The 17,500-nt window shown below is 62.2% G+C and overlaps 1 protein-coding gene across 1 annotated transcript; it reads right to left on the reverse strand.

Moving 5' to 3' along the window:
- Positions 1 to 2,544: 2,544 nt before the first annotated feature.
- Positions 2,545 to 13,442, reverse strand: KLF16 (KLF transcription factor 16). Its single transcript, XM_024995159.2, has 2 exons — positions 12,900 to 13,442; positions 2,545 to 4,826 (listed from the first exon to the last, which is right to left on the reverse strand). Exons 1-2 carry the CDS (start codon positions 13,354 to 13,356, stop codon positions 4,525 to 4,527), a joined length of 759 nt encoding a protein of 252 aa, XP_024850927.1. The 5' UTR covers positions 13,357 to 13,442; the 3' UTR covers positions 2,545 to 4,524.
- Between the last annotated feature and the right edge of the window lie 4,058 nt (positions 13,443 to 17,500).

The raw sequence follows: 17,500 nt of genomic DNA on the forward strand, positions 1-17,500 counted from the left end.
GGTGTAAATGTGTTTGTTGCCCGTTTAAAAAGTTGTGAGAGGACTTCGCTGGCGGTCTAGTGGTTAAGACTGCGCTCTCAATGCAGAGGCATGAGTTTGATCCCTGGTCAGGGAACTAAGATCCCAAATGGCTGCACGGTGCAGCCAGGAAAAAAAAAATTGGGGGAAATGTTGCAAGAAAAACTACAATTTCCAGGCTGTCCACCATCTGGCAATTACCAAGGATCCCCCTGAGCAGGGGATAGTCTTTTTAGGTCACCTCCCACTTATAGCCCACTTTTGTCCCTACCTCAGCACCTGGCCCTGCAGACACAGAGGCTTGAGACCCCCTCACCCCCCGGGATCTCTCGTTGTCTCTCCTCCACTGCCAACAGTGGGGTGGGCTCCTGAACAAAGCAAATATCCTCACCCTGGTGGAGGTAGTGTCTACATGTGGACAGACAACAGGAAATCAGTAAGTGAGATATCACAAGTACAAGGTGAAAAGTGCTATGGGGTGGGGGGAGTAGAACGGAGTAGGAAGTTCAGTCTCTCAGTTGTGTTCGGCTCTTTGTGACCCCATGGACTGCAGCACGCCAGGCTTCCCTGTCCATCACCAACTCTCGAAGCTTGCTCAAACTCATTTCCGTCTGGTTGATGATGCCATTCAACCATCTCATCCTCTGTCGTCCCCTTCTCCTCCTGCCTTCAATCTTTCCCAGCATCAGGGTCTTTTCCAATGAGTCAGTTCTTCGAATCAGGTGGCCAAAGTATTGGAGTTTCAGCTTCAGCATCAGTCCTTCCAGTGAATATTCAGGACTGATTTCCTTTACAGTAGGGGGGTGGGAAAAGGGAGTGGTCCATGTGGTCCTATGGGAAAGGTGGGCTTTGAGCAGTTCTGAAGAAGGAAATGGGGTCACTGAGCAGACATCTGGTGGAAAGGCATTCCAGGCAGAGGGCATTGTATGGGCAAAGGCCCAGGGGGACTGCATCAAGCTTATCAGAGCGACCGTGGTGAGGAGGCCGGTGTTGGAGCAGAAAGAGTGAGGGAGGAGGGGAGAGCAGGGAGGGGAACCAGGCAGGTCATACAGGGCCTTGAGAGCCTAGGGGAAGACTTGGACTTTTACCCAAGGGAGGTGGGAGCCCTGGGGGCTGTGCGCAGAGAAAGGAAACCTGACTCAGGTGCTCACGGGCGCTCCCCTGGTGGCTATTGTGGGCGGCTGTGGGTGCACCAAGCAGGGGGAGGCTGGACTGGTTCAGGTGAGCCATTGATGTGGGAAGGTGGAGGCAAAAGAGAGGGGAGAAATGGGGGGACTCTGGATATGTTTGAAGGTAGAGCTCCAGGGAGATTTCTGGAGGTACTAGATGTGGATGGTCAGCCAAAGCTGGGAGTCAAGGACGACCCCAAAGATTTTGCATGCTTGGAAAGATGAATATGCAGTGGGGGAGGGGTAAGAACATACTGGGCCCGAAGTTGAGGGTGAGGCTGGCATGAACCAGGGGTTGTCTTTGCACAGGGGGACCTGAACCTGGGGAGGGGGGCTAAGGGTCCCCGAGATCACCTGCCAATGGAGCGTCTAGGAGGCAGAAATCCTCCTGGTGATTCCGGGACACGGAGAGTGCATGCAAGAGAGATTTAAGGGGGCTCTGAGCTTGCGGACCTAGCATTCCAGGAACCCTGCCGCAAAGGAGCAGAGAAGTCTGCCAGAGCTGGAGTGGGACAGGGGTCCGGGGAGGGACATCTGCGAGCTTTCGGGCCATATTCCATTAAGAAAGAGAGCAAGGAGGGAGGGGGTTCCAGAGGGTAAGACGAGGGCCACGTGTCTAGATTGGAGCGACCTTGGCGGCCCCAAGGGCAGGACCCTGCGGAGGGGAATTAACGGTGTCGGTATTGCAATGCCGTGGGCGACCACCAGATGGCGGGGCTGCCACCTTCTCGAGGGCGGGAAGTAGCAAAACCCTTGGGAAGTGTCTGCGCTGCGTGTCACCACAGCCCCACTGTCCTTCCGGGCTCTAGAGATGGCTGTAATCTGGGGTGCACTTTTCCTAAGAAGGGGATCAGAACTCTCACCAATTTCCCAACGCTCCTTCCTCTCCCTTCCATTTGGGAGCCGGCATACAGCAGGCATACAATACAGGAGCGGCCAGACGACTGGACACAGGAGTGCTGCGGGGTACACTCGGGAGGAACCCTGTAGAGCAGTGTAGAGAAGTGCGGGATCCCCGCGCCCGCGGCGCCGGAGAGGGGCGGGCAGCAGACGCCCCCGGACGCCATGTCACCGTGCCTCAGTTGCCGGGTAACGAAGCTGGAAGGCGGGCCGGGGGCTCAGATGCCCGAGGTGTGGGTGCCTCTGGTCTGCAGCGCAAGCTGAAGAGGGCAGCCCCCTCCTCCGGCTTTAGGGCTAAGGGGCGTTGCCAAGACCGCCTGCAGGTCCGCGGATTCACCAGCCCACTGGCTCAGTTCCCGCAAGAGGAGGCTGAGGACCCACATTGGCAAGCGGGACAGAGTCCCAGGAGGCCCACCACCTTGAACCGGCGAAGAGAAAAACCACACAGTCTCCGGAATCGGGTTTAAAAAAGACTTGTTTAATTAAATACCAGGATGAGGCCAGGCAGGACAGGGGGGAGGGAGTCACCCGAAAGCAAAGTCCCTTGGGGCCCTCCCCGTCCACCCACCTCTAGAGGCCACAGTTAAATGGCTGGAACCAGGTCCAGGTGAACACCGGTCCCTTCAGGCCCCCGGACACTGGGGAGGGGCGGAGGGGCAAGTTCTCAGCTCCCTGGGTCCTCAGACCACAGTCCACCTCCTGTGGACAAGCACCGGCCAGCGCTGGGACAATATGGGGAGGGGCATCCAGATGGACACAAAGGGAAACAAGGTTAGGCCCGCCCCACCCCTCCCCACTTCCCTCCCCACCCCGGGCTAGGGCTAAGGCATCTCACCATGGCGCAGCCCCCTCCCCGGGACCCTAGGCGCTGCCCCTGGATCCTGCCAGGGCCGGTTTGGGTCCACACTAGTGCCGTCCAAACGCCCCAGCCCCCTACTGGGAGACAGGAAGTTTCTGGAACAGGTTGGGAGGGTGCCACAGATCTGCAGCCAAAGGCTATGCAATAGGCCTTTTCACGGTAAGGGACAGGGAGCCTGGGTCCCTTCCCATTCCAAGGCCGGGGTCTTCAGTCTCTCTCCAAAATGAAATCCAACCTCAGCCACAGTGGGAGAACCCCAGGAGGGGATGTGGCATTTATCCCTCCCCTACCCTAAATTCAGACCACGAAGATCCTCCCCCCACACCCACAACCCCTGAGGACAACAGACCACCCACAGGGGCCCAGATCAAGGAAGGGATTGGAGCCTGAAAAAATATTCTACCCGGTCCAAAAAAAATCGAGCTATACTTCCCGCCCCCGTGGGTGGGGCCTCAACCGCGGGTCCAGGGGCCACCCTGCTGCCACCACCAGGAGGGCAGGATGGAGCCAGGGCCCAGGGCCTCTTCGCCCCCATCCGCAGTGCTGGGAAGGGGTCCATTTGGCCCAAAGGCTGTTCTGGTCCAAATAGGAGGGACTGATTGTCACATGATACTGCTCAAGGCCAGTGTCGGGGACTCTTCCCCTGCAGGAGGGAGGCCGGCGATGGCACCAGCTTCTCCCAGTCTCTCACTCACACAATCGCACACCCACCCAGCGAGGGGCAGTGCAGCCCCAACTCCAGCAGACAGAGAACAATAAATAAGCCTGCATTTACTCATATCCCGTGATATCCACCCCCCAAGTGAGTCTAATTGCTCTTTGGAAGAACCCCTATTTCTCTCCCTCCCTATCCCAAGTCTCAGAAGCAAATCAGGACCCCTTGTAGAGACCCTACCACTTCCCCCACCCCCACCCCGCCCCGGCGGCTGGGGAGCTGAGGGGCCCCTCCCTCGGCAGTGGGCCAGTGTGGACACCTGAGATTGAGTACCCGAATGGGGCGGCCAGGCCGCACCCTGTTTCCCTGAACATCTCCAATGGCTTTCGATGGGGTGAAGGGCTCCCGGGGCGGGGTATGGGGGGACAAGAGGCAGCCCACGCGGTAACCCCTAGTTCACCTATGGCTCTGCACACTTCATCCCAACCTGGAGAGAGGGGCCTGGGGGCCAGGTCTGAACGCTGGTTAGGGGGTGCCTTTCCTGGGGGCACCTCCCCCCAAGGCCCACATGCCACCCAAAGCAGGGAGGTGGTGAGGGAGAAGGGATGCCTTCTGGCCCCCCACCTAGGGTCCCTGTTCAACAGCTGGGAAGAGAGTTAACATCATGGCTATGTACAGACACGGGGCCATGCTCCTCCCGGAGAGCAACCTCCAAGGCCCAGATGACCCCGGTCCAGTCTCAGGCCCCCTCCTGGTTTTCTCGAGGGGGCAGGGGCAACTCGGGGGGGCCCTCAGGGGGACACTGGAAGGGGCTGGTCTGGCAGTCAATCCGAGCCCCACCAGGGCCCGGGACAGCAGGCGGGTTGCTGGTGCTCCATGCCCAGGCCCAGCGGGGGTGCACTCAGGGCGGCTGGAACAGGGCTCTACAGGCCGACTGGGGCCGGGCTGGGCACTGGGCTGGGCGCAGGGCTGCCCGCCAGGCTGCAGGGCAGCGAGTCGCTGGGCGAGGTGCTGCGGGTGCCCTGGCGCCGGAGAAGTTCCGGGCGGAAGCCGGGGTGGCGACGCGCGTGCTTGGTCAGGTGGTCGCTGCGGGTGAAGCGCTTGGAGCAGAGCGGGCAGGGGAAGCGCTTCTCGCCGGTGTGCGTCCGGTGGTGGCGGGCCAGCTCGTCAGAGCGTGCGAACTTCTTGTCGCATCCCGGCCAGTCGCAAGCGAAGGGGCGCTCACCTGCGTGGAAAACAGACAGTGGTCAGTGTGTGGGGAGAGAGAAGGCCGTTCCATCAGATCTCAAAGGGTGCTGGTCATTTGTCTCATCCCCACTTCCCCCGCAAAACTCGTTCGAGAGGCTGAATTCTGGGTGTGAATTTAAAACGTGTAAATGTATGAAGAAAATGACCCCAACTCATTTCCCGAACACTGTGAATATCCCCTAGTCTATTTCTTACGACTAATGGTAATTACTAGCTTTTCCAGGTGGCGCCAGTGAAAGAATCTGCCTGCCAATGCAGAAGACAGTTCGATCCCTGGGTCAGGAAGATTCCCCTTGGAGGACACGGCAACCCACTCCAGTATTCCTGCCTGAAGAATCCCATAGACAGAGGAGCCTGGTGGGCTACAGTCCATGGGTTCGCAAAGAGTCTGAGCACAATGGTAATTACAGACTGGGAGCAGCTGCCACGAGTTGAAAGGAAAACCTACAGAGAAATGGTAATTACAGACTGGGAGCAGCTGCCACGAGTTGAAAGGAAAACCTACAGAGACCTGGTTCTCCCAGGCCTGTCCGCCTACCCCTACCCCTAAGACGGCGTCACCTCGGTGACATGTGTCTCCCAATGTACTTGCCACACACGTGACCGCTCCGATCTTAAGGCAACAGTTCCTGCTGTCCCCGCCCCCGCGAAACTCCCTTCTACCTTTCCTGTGGGGCATTCCGAGGGCTCCCAGGTGCTGGCGATCCCAGCTAAGCCCCTTCCTCTGGGAAATGACCACCAGGGGCGCAGGTGCCGGGCATCATCTGGGCGGTTTCCCGTGCCTGACGCCACCACTGACCCTTGTGGCCCTCTACGAGCAGAGGAACATGTGAAGGGACACCCCCAACCCCCCGCCGCGCTAGCAGGGTGGAAAGGGTCAGAAGGCGCGGCGGGGATTGCCCCTGGGTTCGGGCGCGGGAAGGGGCGGAGCCCGAGGCAGCCCAGGACTTGTCCCGCCCCCGCAGAGCAGAAGGCTAGGGGAGGGGCGGGCCGCCACCGGCAACTTCCTTCGCAGACCCCTCCCACCGCCAGGCCGGCCTCGCCCATCCTGCCCCGGCGGCCGCCGCCATCCCCGCCCGCCTGTCCCCACCCGCCCATCCCATGGGGGTCTCCGCCCTACGACAGTGCCGCCCGATCCCCTCTCAACCGCGTATCGTCAGCATGTCCCCAGCCGACTCGGGGGGACCCCCGCCACGCCCGTCCTAGGGGCGGTGAGCTTCCCAGAGTTTGCACGCTCCGGGACCCAGCGCGGGGTACCTGGGACCCTGGAACCCCCCAGACGTTGTGTGCCCAATGCGGTGGGGTTTTGCGGGGTATGTTGGGGAGAACAGATGCGGATATGTGGGCAGGGTCTCCCCTCGCGGCATAGAATGGAACCCAGAAGAGGAAGGGGGGACGCCAGCTGGGGGACAAAAGAGGGGAAGCCACAGTGGGGTTAGGGTAGGTTACACACTGGGAGGCCCACACCAGGCCCTGGGGACTTTGGTGACCCAGGCTGACCCTGCACACGCCCACTGGGAGGAGGTGGCGAGGGAGACAGACTTGAAGGGTGTCCTCTGCCAGGGATCAGAGAAGAGACCTGAAGGGGCTCTTCTCTGATCCCTGGCAGAGATGACCAGGAACCAGCGGCAGGGGCCATGGGACAGAGCCGCAGCCGTGAGGGAGTGGGGGAGGGCTGGAATCTCAGGGTGACCCAGTGACATCTCCGCTCTGGAAGCAAGGCCTGCCTAGGGAGAAAGGCTAGGAGGGAGGAACCGCAGAGGGGCACCAGTAGACTTCAGAGAGGCTCCTACTATCACCCGCGGCCCTGGAGGCCCAGTAAAACCTCCCCTCCCACATCGTTCCTCCTGGCCAGACTCGGGACACCCCCAGCACGGCACGAAAGGGTCCTAGTAGAAACTCCCCCCAGAAGATTTCTTGTGGGATACCTGTCGGTTATGCTTGCAGCTGGGGGAGGGCAGGCCCCAGGAGGCTGCGAACCCAGAAGTGCTGGTGCCACCTCCCTGGGGGAGGAGAGTTACACGGGCCACAACCGTGCTGCTGGAGGGAGAGCAACTGTCCCCAAGACCACAGGTGGCCCCAAATCCCCGAGGCTGTCCCTCACCACCATTCGCCTCCCCTGGAACAATCCAGAAGGCAAAGTCCACAGCAGCTGGGGAAGGGGTCCGGGCGGGGACCTCCTCAACGGAATCACGGGGCTCAAAACAGCGCGGGAAAGGACCCCCCACCCTACTTGGAACCGACAGGTTCCGAGCGCCGAAGTCTGGGGGAGGGGGCGATAGGGGCGGGGCTGCTGGCTTCCAGGCAGACAGTGGCGGGGGCGGAGGCGGGACGCCCCTCCGTGGGGCATGCGGCCCTGTCGCCATCTTGCAAGGCGCAGGCGGGGAGGAGCGGAGGGGCTGGAGGGGCAGGTGGTGCCGGTGGCGGGGGAAAGGGCCCTCCCGCTCGGGTTGGCTCACTTCCCCATTTAGGGCAACGGGGCTGGTCCCGCCTCCCACCCTTCTCTCCCTCCCTCCGCCCCGCAGCTCTCCTTCACCACCACCGGCAGGTTGCAAGAGCGGTGCCGGGGCCCGTAGGGGCTGAACGCACGCAGCCGCCGGGAACACAGCTGCCGCACGTATCTCGGCGGCCGCAAGGACAGCCGCAGGCCCAGCCGGCCCTGCTCACGTGGTGCCGCTCCAGCCGGGGCCTGGGGTCGCCCCGCCGGCTGGACGGCTGCCAGCCCCGCCCCACGCCGGGTGGCCCGGGAGTGCGGAGCACGTGCACACGTGGGTGGCCGTCCCGGAGCGCAGGCTTCCCGCCCCCACAACGTTAGGCGAATGCCTGCAGGATGCCATGTCCTGTCACCCTCTCAGTCCACTGGCGGGGGTGGAAAGGGAGGTGGGGGGTGGGCGTGTTGTAATATTCGGAGGCTCAGAGCCTGGCTGCACCTGGCCTGCCGCCTGTCTCCAGAGTCTACCTGGGCGCTGGAGAAGGATGCGGTGGGTGGGGCTGCGGTGGACTTGACCCTCTGACTTGGGCTGGGCTTTGGGGTGAACTCAGGACAGCCAGAAAATGAAGGCCAGGAGGTCCGGGCGACCGTGCGCCAGGCCTGGCTCAGCCTGCTCCGCCTTTGAAGAGGGCGTGGGGTGGGGCCGGGAAGCCAGTGCCCCACCTCCCCAGGCTGGAGGCCAAGGGTCCGACAGCTAGCCTTCTCCGTGACCTCCGGAGGTCATCTCTAATCTAAGGAGGGGAAGGTGCAGCCCACAGCCAACCCTTGCACAAATGCCCACCTGCCAGGTGGACTGCACCGGGGGCAGGGCTCAGGTAAGGCAGCATCCCAGGACAGCTGGAGAAAGCTGGGGCTGCAGCAGGTGGCAGGGTGGGGGGCCGGAAGCAGGGAAGCTTCCCGAAGGAGATGGGGCTGAACAGGCCACAAAGAACCCAAAGGGCAGTACAGAGATGCAGCCAAAAGAATGGAAAATTGATGGTGAAGTCTGGAGACCCGGGCCCAGGGCCCCTGTGTGCTGGCCATCCTGAAGGCTTTACAAGGACCAGCAGGCATGAGGATCCACTCTGTGATCTTAAATACCTGCCAGATGTTAGCCCCCTTCCCCCAACCCAAGACTGCCCACCTCCCTCCCTCCCAGTCCCCACTCCTCCTACAGGTTTTCCATTTCAATTGCTCTGCCTGTTGCACCAAAAGCTTATTAGGCAGAGATCTCCCAGGTTCTCACCTTCCCAGGTGGTACCTGGCAACAAATCCCATCAGAGCCCCCTTCAAACAAAATATCTCCAAACCTCCTTGTCTCCAGGCCCTAGCTGGCTTGGACTGGTGCGGCCCGTGTCGGAGCCGCCCACTCAGTGCTCTGCTCTTGGGCTCAGGGTCCAGGCTGAAGTCTTTACTGGAGCCTGGATGCTTCTCACACCCCTGATTCCTGCTGGAACCTCTGTCCCTTCCTCCATCGCATGTCTGCTCTACCCTTCAGAGCACACTCTCCTAGCGTATCCCCTCCACTGTCTCCGTTCTCAGCTTTCCTATGCTGGAGCTCAGTCTCTCCTGGATGTGATCTCTGCCCCCAGCCAACCCTAAAGCTGAGGGCGCAAGCCTGGCCCCCTGAGGGTGCATCATACACATGTGCAGAGTCTACAGGGCCTGAGTAGACAGAATGACGCTGGAGTGGCTGGCTCCAGCAGCAGCTAACCAGCTGCCAAGTGTGCTGGTGCATCATCTGGTTTACCCCCCAACCCCCAGGTAGGAGCCACTCCACCCCCCACCCCAGCCCTGTTTAGTTAAAAGGTGGACCCCCTGCTGCCTCACACCCTGCCTCCCTCCCTGGGAACCCAGGCAGCCCCGGCTTTACCACATCCCCCACCCAGACTGGGGTCTTCAGCGTGGGGGCTGGTGGCCCTCTCAGTGCCTAGGGCTGAGGGGTCATGGCCCTCTCAGGCCCCAGAGCATGTGTGTTCCGAAGCCCCGCTGTTCTGGAAATAGGACTGGGCGAGGGTGGCTCCCTCCCTCTCTGGGAGGCCGGCTCCTCAGGCTGGTATCATATGCCCACTCCCGGGCCATCTGGGCCACCTTTATCAGGGAGCCTGGGTGGGGGGTGGTTATCGCCTCCACAATGTTGGGGCACCCTCTCCACCCCCAAAAAATGTTGGGGCACCTTTCCCCAGCCCCCAGCTGCTCACTGCACTACTGCAAGAGAAGGGGGCTAGATGGGGAGGCAGTCCTGGGCACTCACACCCCCCACCCCACCTCGGCATTGCCACACTCTGGCCCCCCAGATAACCAGTAGTCTTCTGAGCCCCACCTGGCCCTAGGGGCACTCATGGCTCTGCAAGGAGTAGAGGTGGGATCTGCCTCCATACATAGCCCCCATGCCCGCTGCTGCCTCAGTTTCCCCATCTGCCTCCCCTCCTGGGGGCCTGTTCAGCAAAAAATACCCCCACGTGCACCCCCACCCCCGCCCCCGGGTCAGCACACAGGGGTTCCCCTAGCCACTTCTTGTCCCCAGTGTCACGGGGCTTCTCTTGGCCTCCCACACCACAGCCCCCCTCCTCAACCCCTCTCCTGGACCCTAATCCCGTCCTCATAAACGGATTTTCCTCTGCAAAGCCGGCCTGCTTCCCCACCCACCCCCACCCTGCCCTGGGGATTAACCAGACTGCTCACCTGCTCGGCCCCCTCCCCACCTTCCACCAGAGCCTAGCCTCCCAGCCCACCCCCCAGGGCCCCTGCCTCCACCCCCTGCAGCCACGGTGCTGCCCTTCTCCTGAGACACGCCTTTCCAGGCTGCAATCAACCCACAGCATCCGCCAGAGAAGCTGCTTCCTCCAGGAAGGCTTCTCCATCACCACTGCTGTCACCGCCCCCTACAACGTTCCAGGGGTCCCGGGGGACAGGGATCGGGTCATCCCCGCAGTGCCCCTCTCACACACAATCAACATTCAGCTACTCTTTCTCAGGCGTAACCAGACAGGGGTCTCTACAGGAGAGATCCCGCAAGCCCCAGGGGACAGTGTGTGCTGTCTGAGGACATCTGTTATTGTCACAACTGAAGGTGCCCCAGGTGGGGGCCAGGGAGGCTGCTCAACACCCTACAGTGGCCAGGATGCCGGACAGAGAATGACCCGGTCTAAGAGTGAGCAGTGCCAAAGACTAACAGTCTCCCCCACTCCAGATCTGAGCTCCTTGTGGGGAGGGGCCTGAGCCCCCCAGGAGGTGCTGGGCATTGGGGGCTCTGAGGCAGGAAAACAGTGGTAGATGAGGGAGGTGGGGAGAGCAAGGAGTAGACTGCCAGCTCGCCTCCGCCCCCGCCCCACCTCCCTCCCTCTCCATCTCGGTATCCATGGCAACCGCGTCAACATCTCCTGCAGCTTCCAAGTCTTTCCCTGCCCCACGCGGAAGCAGGGGAGCTCATTGTAGGCCAGTGACTGCAGGGCAGACCCAGGGGACTAGAGGCCAGCCATCCCCGCTCCCAGCTGCTCCCCTGCAGCTGTGTGGCCCCAAGGAAGACCCCATCACCCCTCCACATCTCCCCACCCCAACCCTCTGTGCCAAATGGAGCAGAGACGATGATGGCTCCTGCTGGGCCTGCTTGCTCATCTGTAAAATGGGGCCAGACCAGGAAGGGAGTTCTCTCTACAGAGAGAAGAGCTGCTGTCAGGCAGTGATGGGTGGGACAGGACCCCCTCCCAAAGACCCTTGGGGCACAATGGCTCCTGCAGCAGACAGCCAGCATCTAATTAAGTCTGTTCATCAGATCTGTCCCCAGGCTTGCCCCTGGCAGTGGGCAACACCACTCTATCATACAGACCTAAGACAGGTATGACTTCCCCACCCCTGGGGGCTGGAAAAGCCAAAAGGCCTTGATACAGAGGGTTTTGGTAAGGTAGAGTCTGGTGGTCCTGAGTGCCAGAAAGATGCTGCATTAGCCATCATTAAGCACGAAGGTACCCCAAAGCATCCAAAGCTGGAACCAAGGGAGCCTGGGTGCAGGACTTTGACTCTCAGTACCCAGGTGCCCCCCAGTGCCCAGCACAGTTATTATCAAGGGAGCAAGGAATGGAGGAATGGCTCCCTGCCCTCCCCCACCCATCACTGGAACACCCCGACTCGGTCTCCTGGGTCTCAGTTTCTCTTTAAAGCCAGGAATGGCAACACTGACATACACACAGGCACTGGACAATGAGTCCTTTCTCCTCCACGGGCGTAGGGGGCAGTCAACACTGCCTAGGGACTCACGGAGGTCCTTAAAACCCCAGCAAACCCTGGGGAAGTGTCCCTGGGGAGCCACAATGGGAGGTGGCCTGCCCCCCCCACCCTTCACCAGACCTAGAGAGCAGGACAGAGTGCGGGAAAAAAACCAAGGCACCGGGGGTCTGAGCCGCTTTCAGGGGTCACACCATCCCTGTCTCTGCCACAATTCCAGGGCCAGCCCCACCTCGGCCCTCCACGTGTCCCTACAAGGGGAGCATGTCCACTGAACCATGTCCATGTGCCCTGACGTGACCCACGTAAGGACCCTCAGGAGAAGGCGTCAGAGAGCCCTTTATACAGACAAAAAACCCACCCAGAAGAGGAGGTCTTGTGCTAGAAAGTGGCAGAACCACCGAGTCCAAGCCCACGCCCACCCAGCTTCCCTGCCCTTCCCAACCGAAGGATCACCTCCAATGGTCAAACTCAGGCTGGTGACCACCATCCCCTGGCCCCCAGCTCAAGAAAAAATTCTCAGGGTTGAAGGTGGGACTTCATAGGGAGAACTGGAAGGAACCGCAAGAGGAAAAAGAGGGGGTGCCCGAGTGAAAGGGTGGCCAGAGCCCCCTGCCGCCGGGCTGGGCTGTGAGACGTGACAGTATCGCGGAGCCCTCCCCCGCCACCAAGCCTTCTCGGATCCCGGAGCAGGTGGGAGGAATCCAGTACGCTGGGAAACAGGGGGATAACATGACGCCCTCAGGGATCCCCCTCCTCCCGAGGCTCAAACCCTAACCCGCACTACCAGCCCCGCCTTCCGCCTTACTAAAACACAGCAAAGGACAGAAAAAACGTGCCGGGCATCCCCCAACCTCGCCGAGCACCAGGCGCTCGGCCGCTCTCCGGGGTGAATCCTCGCGACCACCTCGGAGACAGCGCCACGGTGCCTGCTGCCTTTCTACAGATAAGGAAACCAAGGCAGGGGAGGAGACGAGAACCTCAGAACTGAGCGCTTCGACCACGTTGCCCACCGCCCCGATCCGAAACCAACGGAAAACAAAAGAGAAACCAGGCCGAAGGCGAAGGGGACTACCCAGGAGCCCCGATCCCGCCCGCGGATCCCGCAGCAACCGGCACGCGGCGAGCTCCTGCGGCGGCCTCCGCGCCCGCCATCCGCTCGCCACCCGACCGCGTGGCCGCCACGCCCCCCGCGCGCGCCCCACCCACCGAGGCCCCGCCCTCCCGGCCGGCGCGGCGGCTGCCCGGGCGCGCCCCCCTCCCCGCCCCCGACGCGCCACGCAGTTTCGGGGTCCCGGCGGGGGAGGGGGCGCGGGAGACCGCCCCCGCGCGGGTCCGGCTCGCGATCGGGCTCACCTGTGTGCGTCCGCAGGTGCGACTTGAGGTGGGAGGACTTGTAGTACGCCTTAGCGCAGCCCGGGAAGGGGCAGCGGTGGCTCTTGGCGGCGGCGGGCGCGGCGCCGGGGGCGCGGCCAGAGGACGGGGACGAGGCGGCCGAAGAAGAGGAGGCGGGCGAGGCGCCCCCCGGAGCGGCGCTGGGCCCACCGCGCAGGTCGGCCAGGATGCTGGCGGCCAGCAGGTGGGGTGCGGCGGCGGCGGCGCCGGGGCCTGGGCCTAGGACAGCGGGGGCCGGCGGCGGCGGCCCAGGGGGTCCAGGCGGGGCGGCCTCGCGGCGCGGCGCGCGCACATCCAGGCCGGTGGCTGGGCCCGCGCCCTCGGGGCCCGGCCGCCCGCGGTGCACCACGGCACCCGAGGAGATGGCCATGAGCACGTCGGCGGCGAAGTAATCCACGCACGCCACGGCTGCCGACATGCCAAGCAGGGGCGAGCGGCGCGGCCGAGCGGGCGGAGCGGAGGCAGGAGCGGCGCCCGTCCGGCCGGTGGCGGCTGCTCGAGTGCGGGAGGAGGAGGAGGAGGCCGGCGCGCGCCGCCGCCGCCGCCGCCCGCGCTCTGCCCGCCCCGCCCCGCCTGACGCGCCCTGACGCACCGGAGCCCGCGGGGGCGGCCGCGGCCCGCCCCGCCTGGAGGACGCCCCCTCGGGGCGCGCTGCCACGCCCCCCGCCCGGCGCGCCCTCTACCACCCTGCCCTCCGCGCGAGGCCTCCGGGGGCGGAGCCCGGGCCGAAGGAACCGCCCCCTGTCGCGCCCACTCTGGCCCCGCAGTACGCCCTCCTCCCTCCCCGAGCGCGCCTTCCCCACGCCGGGCAGCAGGCTGAGGAGCCAGCTCCCTCTGGCGCGCCTTTCCCTCAGTAGCTCCCTCCGGTCCGCCCCCAGAGAACCCCCTCCTCACGCCAGGAAACTCCGCCCGTCCCTGGTAGGGTCCCGCCTCCGGAGCGAGTCCCGCCCCATCCCGGCACGCCCCTCCTTCCTTGGGTGGGCCCGCCCCCTAGGGCGAGTCCTTCCCTGCTCGGCGCGCGCCCCGCCTCCTCGCGGGCTCGCCCACCGCGCGCTAAGGCGCGCGGCCGGCGGGGGCCCGCCCCTTCCCCGGACGCTTCCACCCGGTCCAGGGCGCGCCCCAGGTCGGGATGGGGGAGGGGTCCGCTCCCCACGTGGCCCGGTGGGGGTGCGGAAGCGGCCAGCCCCGCCCCCCGGCCACGTGCGCGACCCTTCCCCCTCTCCTCTTCCCCAACTTGTGGCCCTGCTGGACCGCGCGCCCTTGCGTTTCCTCGCCCTTTCTTATGGGGGACCCTATCGCCTTTCTCGTAGACCCGCAGCTAGACTGGGAAGGGAGGAACTCCTCTCCTGGCTGTGTCGAGCGAGCTTGCGCTCGTTTCTCTTTTTGCGCCCCATTTGGGAGTTAGGACGACCAGGGTCACAAAGGGCGGGCAGGGTTCGGGGTGCTTTGGGGAGAAAGAGTGCCCAGCCTTGTCAGAATACGGGGGTCGGGAACTTCGCTCCCTGGCGCTGGCTTTCGGGCGCGAACAGGGAAAGTGGGGCCTCGCCCCCGAGAACGTCCAGGCCAAATTGTTTAACTTCGTCGGTAACGCGGGAAAGCAGACGCCCGGGGTCCGCCTAACCCGCAGGTCTAAAGCAGCGGGCGGCGGAAGTGGGGCGATGGGGTGGTCCCCTCCATTGCAGCCACGCCCCGGCCCCTTCCTAGGCTGGCCACGGGACGATGCAGTGCCCGAAGCGACCTCCAGGGGGCCTTCCGTCACGGGTTCCAGTCTTCTCAGTGACCCACCCAGGTCTGGGTTTGGACAGCAGCCCGGGACTCGGGCCCGACCCCCATCCCAGGGCAGTATTCTCACCCCCTCCCCCTCGCACCGTGGCTTATATAGCCTGGCTCAGACCCTTGTCCCCAGGCCTGTCGCTGTCCCTCGGGTCCATCTGGTTTAAGCCTGACCATCCTTGGTGGCACCTCCCTCTCTGGCAGGGAGAGGCCTGCTGGAGCTTTGACTAAAGGCTGCAGAGACACTCAGCCCCTTCCTCTAGCAGAGAAGCCCACTCAGGACAACCACTGTCCAGGTAAGCACCCGCTGGGCACTGGCGGTCAGCATTCCTGCTGGCCTGCGCCTCCCATGCCTTTGAAATTCAAACAGGTGGACCACCCGGGCAGGCATTCACCCTCCCCTATCTCCACAGCCCTCCAGGGCCTCAGCACCCCAGCCCACAGGTGGTCCCCAGGCCCTGAGCCCAGCCTCTCCCAGGTCCAGGTAAGGCAGGAAGTGCTCTGCAGGCTGCCCCATGGGCCCCGGGTCACTCCAGCACGCGGGGAAGAAGCAGGGCAAGAAGGAGGCAGGGACCCTTTGTCAGTTCCTTCCAGTGATGTTTACCAGGCCCAGAGCAACATCACCCGCTGTGGCCTTGCCCTCCAGGGGCCCAGAGTCTAGGGCAAGGCAACTGGGACTCAAACCTGATGCGTGGAGGGGCTGGGGGAGTATCCCAGAGCTGGCTCCACTGGAGCCTGCTGTTCAAGGGGGCACCCAGAGGAAAGTGGGGCAGTAACGGAGGGGGGCCTTCTCCCCATGGGCAATGCGGGAGGTGGACCATGTCAGAGCAGTGGTCAGCACTGGACAAGCCTCAAATGTGCATCCACTCCCAGGGAGAATCAGGGTCTTGGAGCTGTGGTTTTCATCTACCAGCCACTCTGCGGGCAGGAAGCCCCAGCGGGGCCCACTCTCAACCCGCAGTGTTTGTATTCACACCCTGGGCCCAGGGGAATGTGAGAATGTGAGTGACCCGTGGAGCCTGATGACCGTGTGCTCACTTGCACCTTAAGTTCTGTCACTCCGTCCTCACTACTACCCTTCAAGAGTTGTCAGCCCCATTTCATAGATGAAGAAGTCAAGGCTGGGAGAGGATCCAGAAGTGGCCTGGAGCGGCTGCCCACACGCAGAGCTAAGAGGCAGCGGAGCGTCTGTCCTGTCTGGGCAGACACAGAGTGCTCAGTCCTCTCTTTCTCCAGACCTCAGTTTACTGATCTATAAACGGGGGTCCATCTCCAGGCTTCCCTTCTGGGACCAAGGGGTTCACAGGGGTCTCTCACCAGACCGCGGGCCCCACAGAACCATGCTGCACAGGTGGCAGACACAGGAAGTTACAGAAGCGGAGGAGAAGGCAACATACAGGGGCTCCCTGACAGGTCCAGGTCAGAATCAAGGCTGCGGTACAGATGTGTATCTGTGTGTATCTGTATGACATGCTGGAAGGGCCACAGTTGTTTTTTTTTAAACAGTGAAGTCTTTACTATTTTTTAAATTAGGGTACAGTTGCTTTACAATGTGTTAGTTTCTGCTGTACAAGGAAGTGAATCAGCCATATGTATACACATATCCCCTCCCTCTTGGGTCTGTCTCCCACCCTGGCCTTTACTTTTTAATAGTACTTTCTCTATAGTTCAACTTTTTTATAATCCACGTGTATCACTTCCATTTTGTTTTTGTTTTGATTTTTGGCTGTACCCCACAGCATGTGGGATCTTAGTTCATCAACCAGGTATCAAACCCATGCCTAATCACTGGACCAGCAGGAAAGTCCCCCCAGAAATATTCTTAAGGAAACAAGTATATCTGTGTATGGCTGCACTGTTGTAATGGGAGAAAAGGAAAATGGACAGATGAACTTGAGTGTCTGTCACTGCATCAGGGAGCACGTGGCCATGGGGGCCCAGGATACGGACAGGGTCAGCCACGAGCTCCAGCTCACTGGAAGTCACGTGCCCCCTCACGCTGTGAACTCTTCGTGTTTCCACCTGTCTTGGCAGCCTGTTGGTGCACAGTGGCCTCTGCCAGCATGTCCACAGTGGTCACCTCTGCAGGGGCCAGGAGACACAAGAAACACAAGGGGACATGGCGGGGAGTAGGGGTGGGGTCCATCTTCTCAGAGCGGCACACTGGACAGGCAGATGCACCCATTTCTGCCACCTGCCTGGCACCAGGTGTATGTGGGTGTGACCTTCAGCCTCTCCGTGTGGGTCCTTCTTGTGGCTCTCAAAGGACCAAAGCTCCCATCCCTCCTGAAGATGAGGTTGCTGTACTTTGATGAGTGTTTTTAAGATTCACGCCCGTTTTGCCTTGTCTGTAATCCATCCGTGTTTATTTCTAACGTGTCAGATTATTCACTGCAGTCCAAGGGGTCGTCACACAAAAGAGGAGGTGCAGTGGGCCCCTGGCCAGGCCTAGGCAGGCAGTGGGCATGTGGCTGTCTTCCCCCACGGAAGGCGCCAGGCCCCTTTCCCAGCTGCAGGGAGAGACCCAGGGCCCTCATATCCCTTCTCTAGGAGGCGGGAGGGAATAGGATCTGGCCTGCAGGATCAGGGCTCCTTATCCCCTACTCCTCGATGGCCCAGGACCCTCCCTGAAAAGCATCTACTCCCAGAGTACCTTTCAGATGTGCAGTTGTAATGGGGGTCACCCGTGGGTCTGGCCTCCCCTTGACCTTCTGATGGAGGTGACAAGCCCTCTTCTGTAACACAGCAGGTCGAGTGGCACTCTGCTAGGCTTTGGAGAGCACCCAGCC

Source organism: Bos taurus, chromosome 7, assembly GCF_002263795.3.
Source record: "Bos taurus isolate L1 Dominette 01449 registration number 42190680 breed Hereford chromosome 7, ARS-UCD2.0, whole genome shotgun sequence".
NCBI classification, from domain to species: domain Eukaryota; kingdom Metazoa; phylum Chordata; class Mammalia; order Artiodactyla; family Bovidae; genus Bos; species Bos taurus.

What these genes read in the sequence shown, in the direction of transcription:
- KLF16 (XM_024995159.2), bottom strand. Translation starts at nt 13,356, where the DNA reads ATGTCGGCAGCCGTGGCGTGCGTGGATTACTTCGCCGCCGACGTGCTC. An exon ending in GCACCTGCGGACGCACACAG is followed by an intron (nt 4,827 to 12,899) that starts GTGAGCCCGATC and finishes TTTTCCACGCAG; the next exon opens with GTGAGCGCCCCTTCGCTTGC.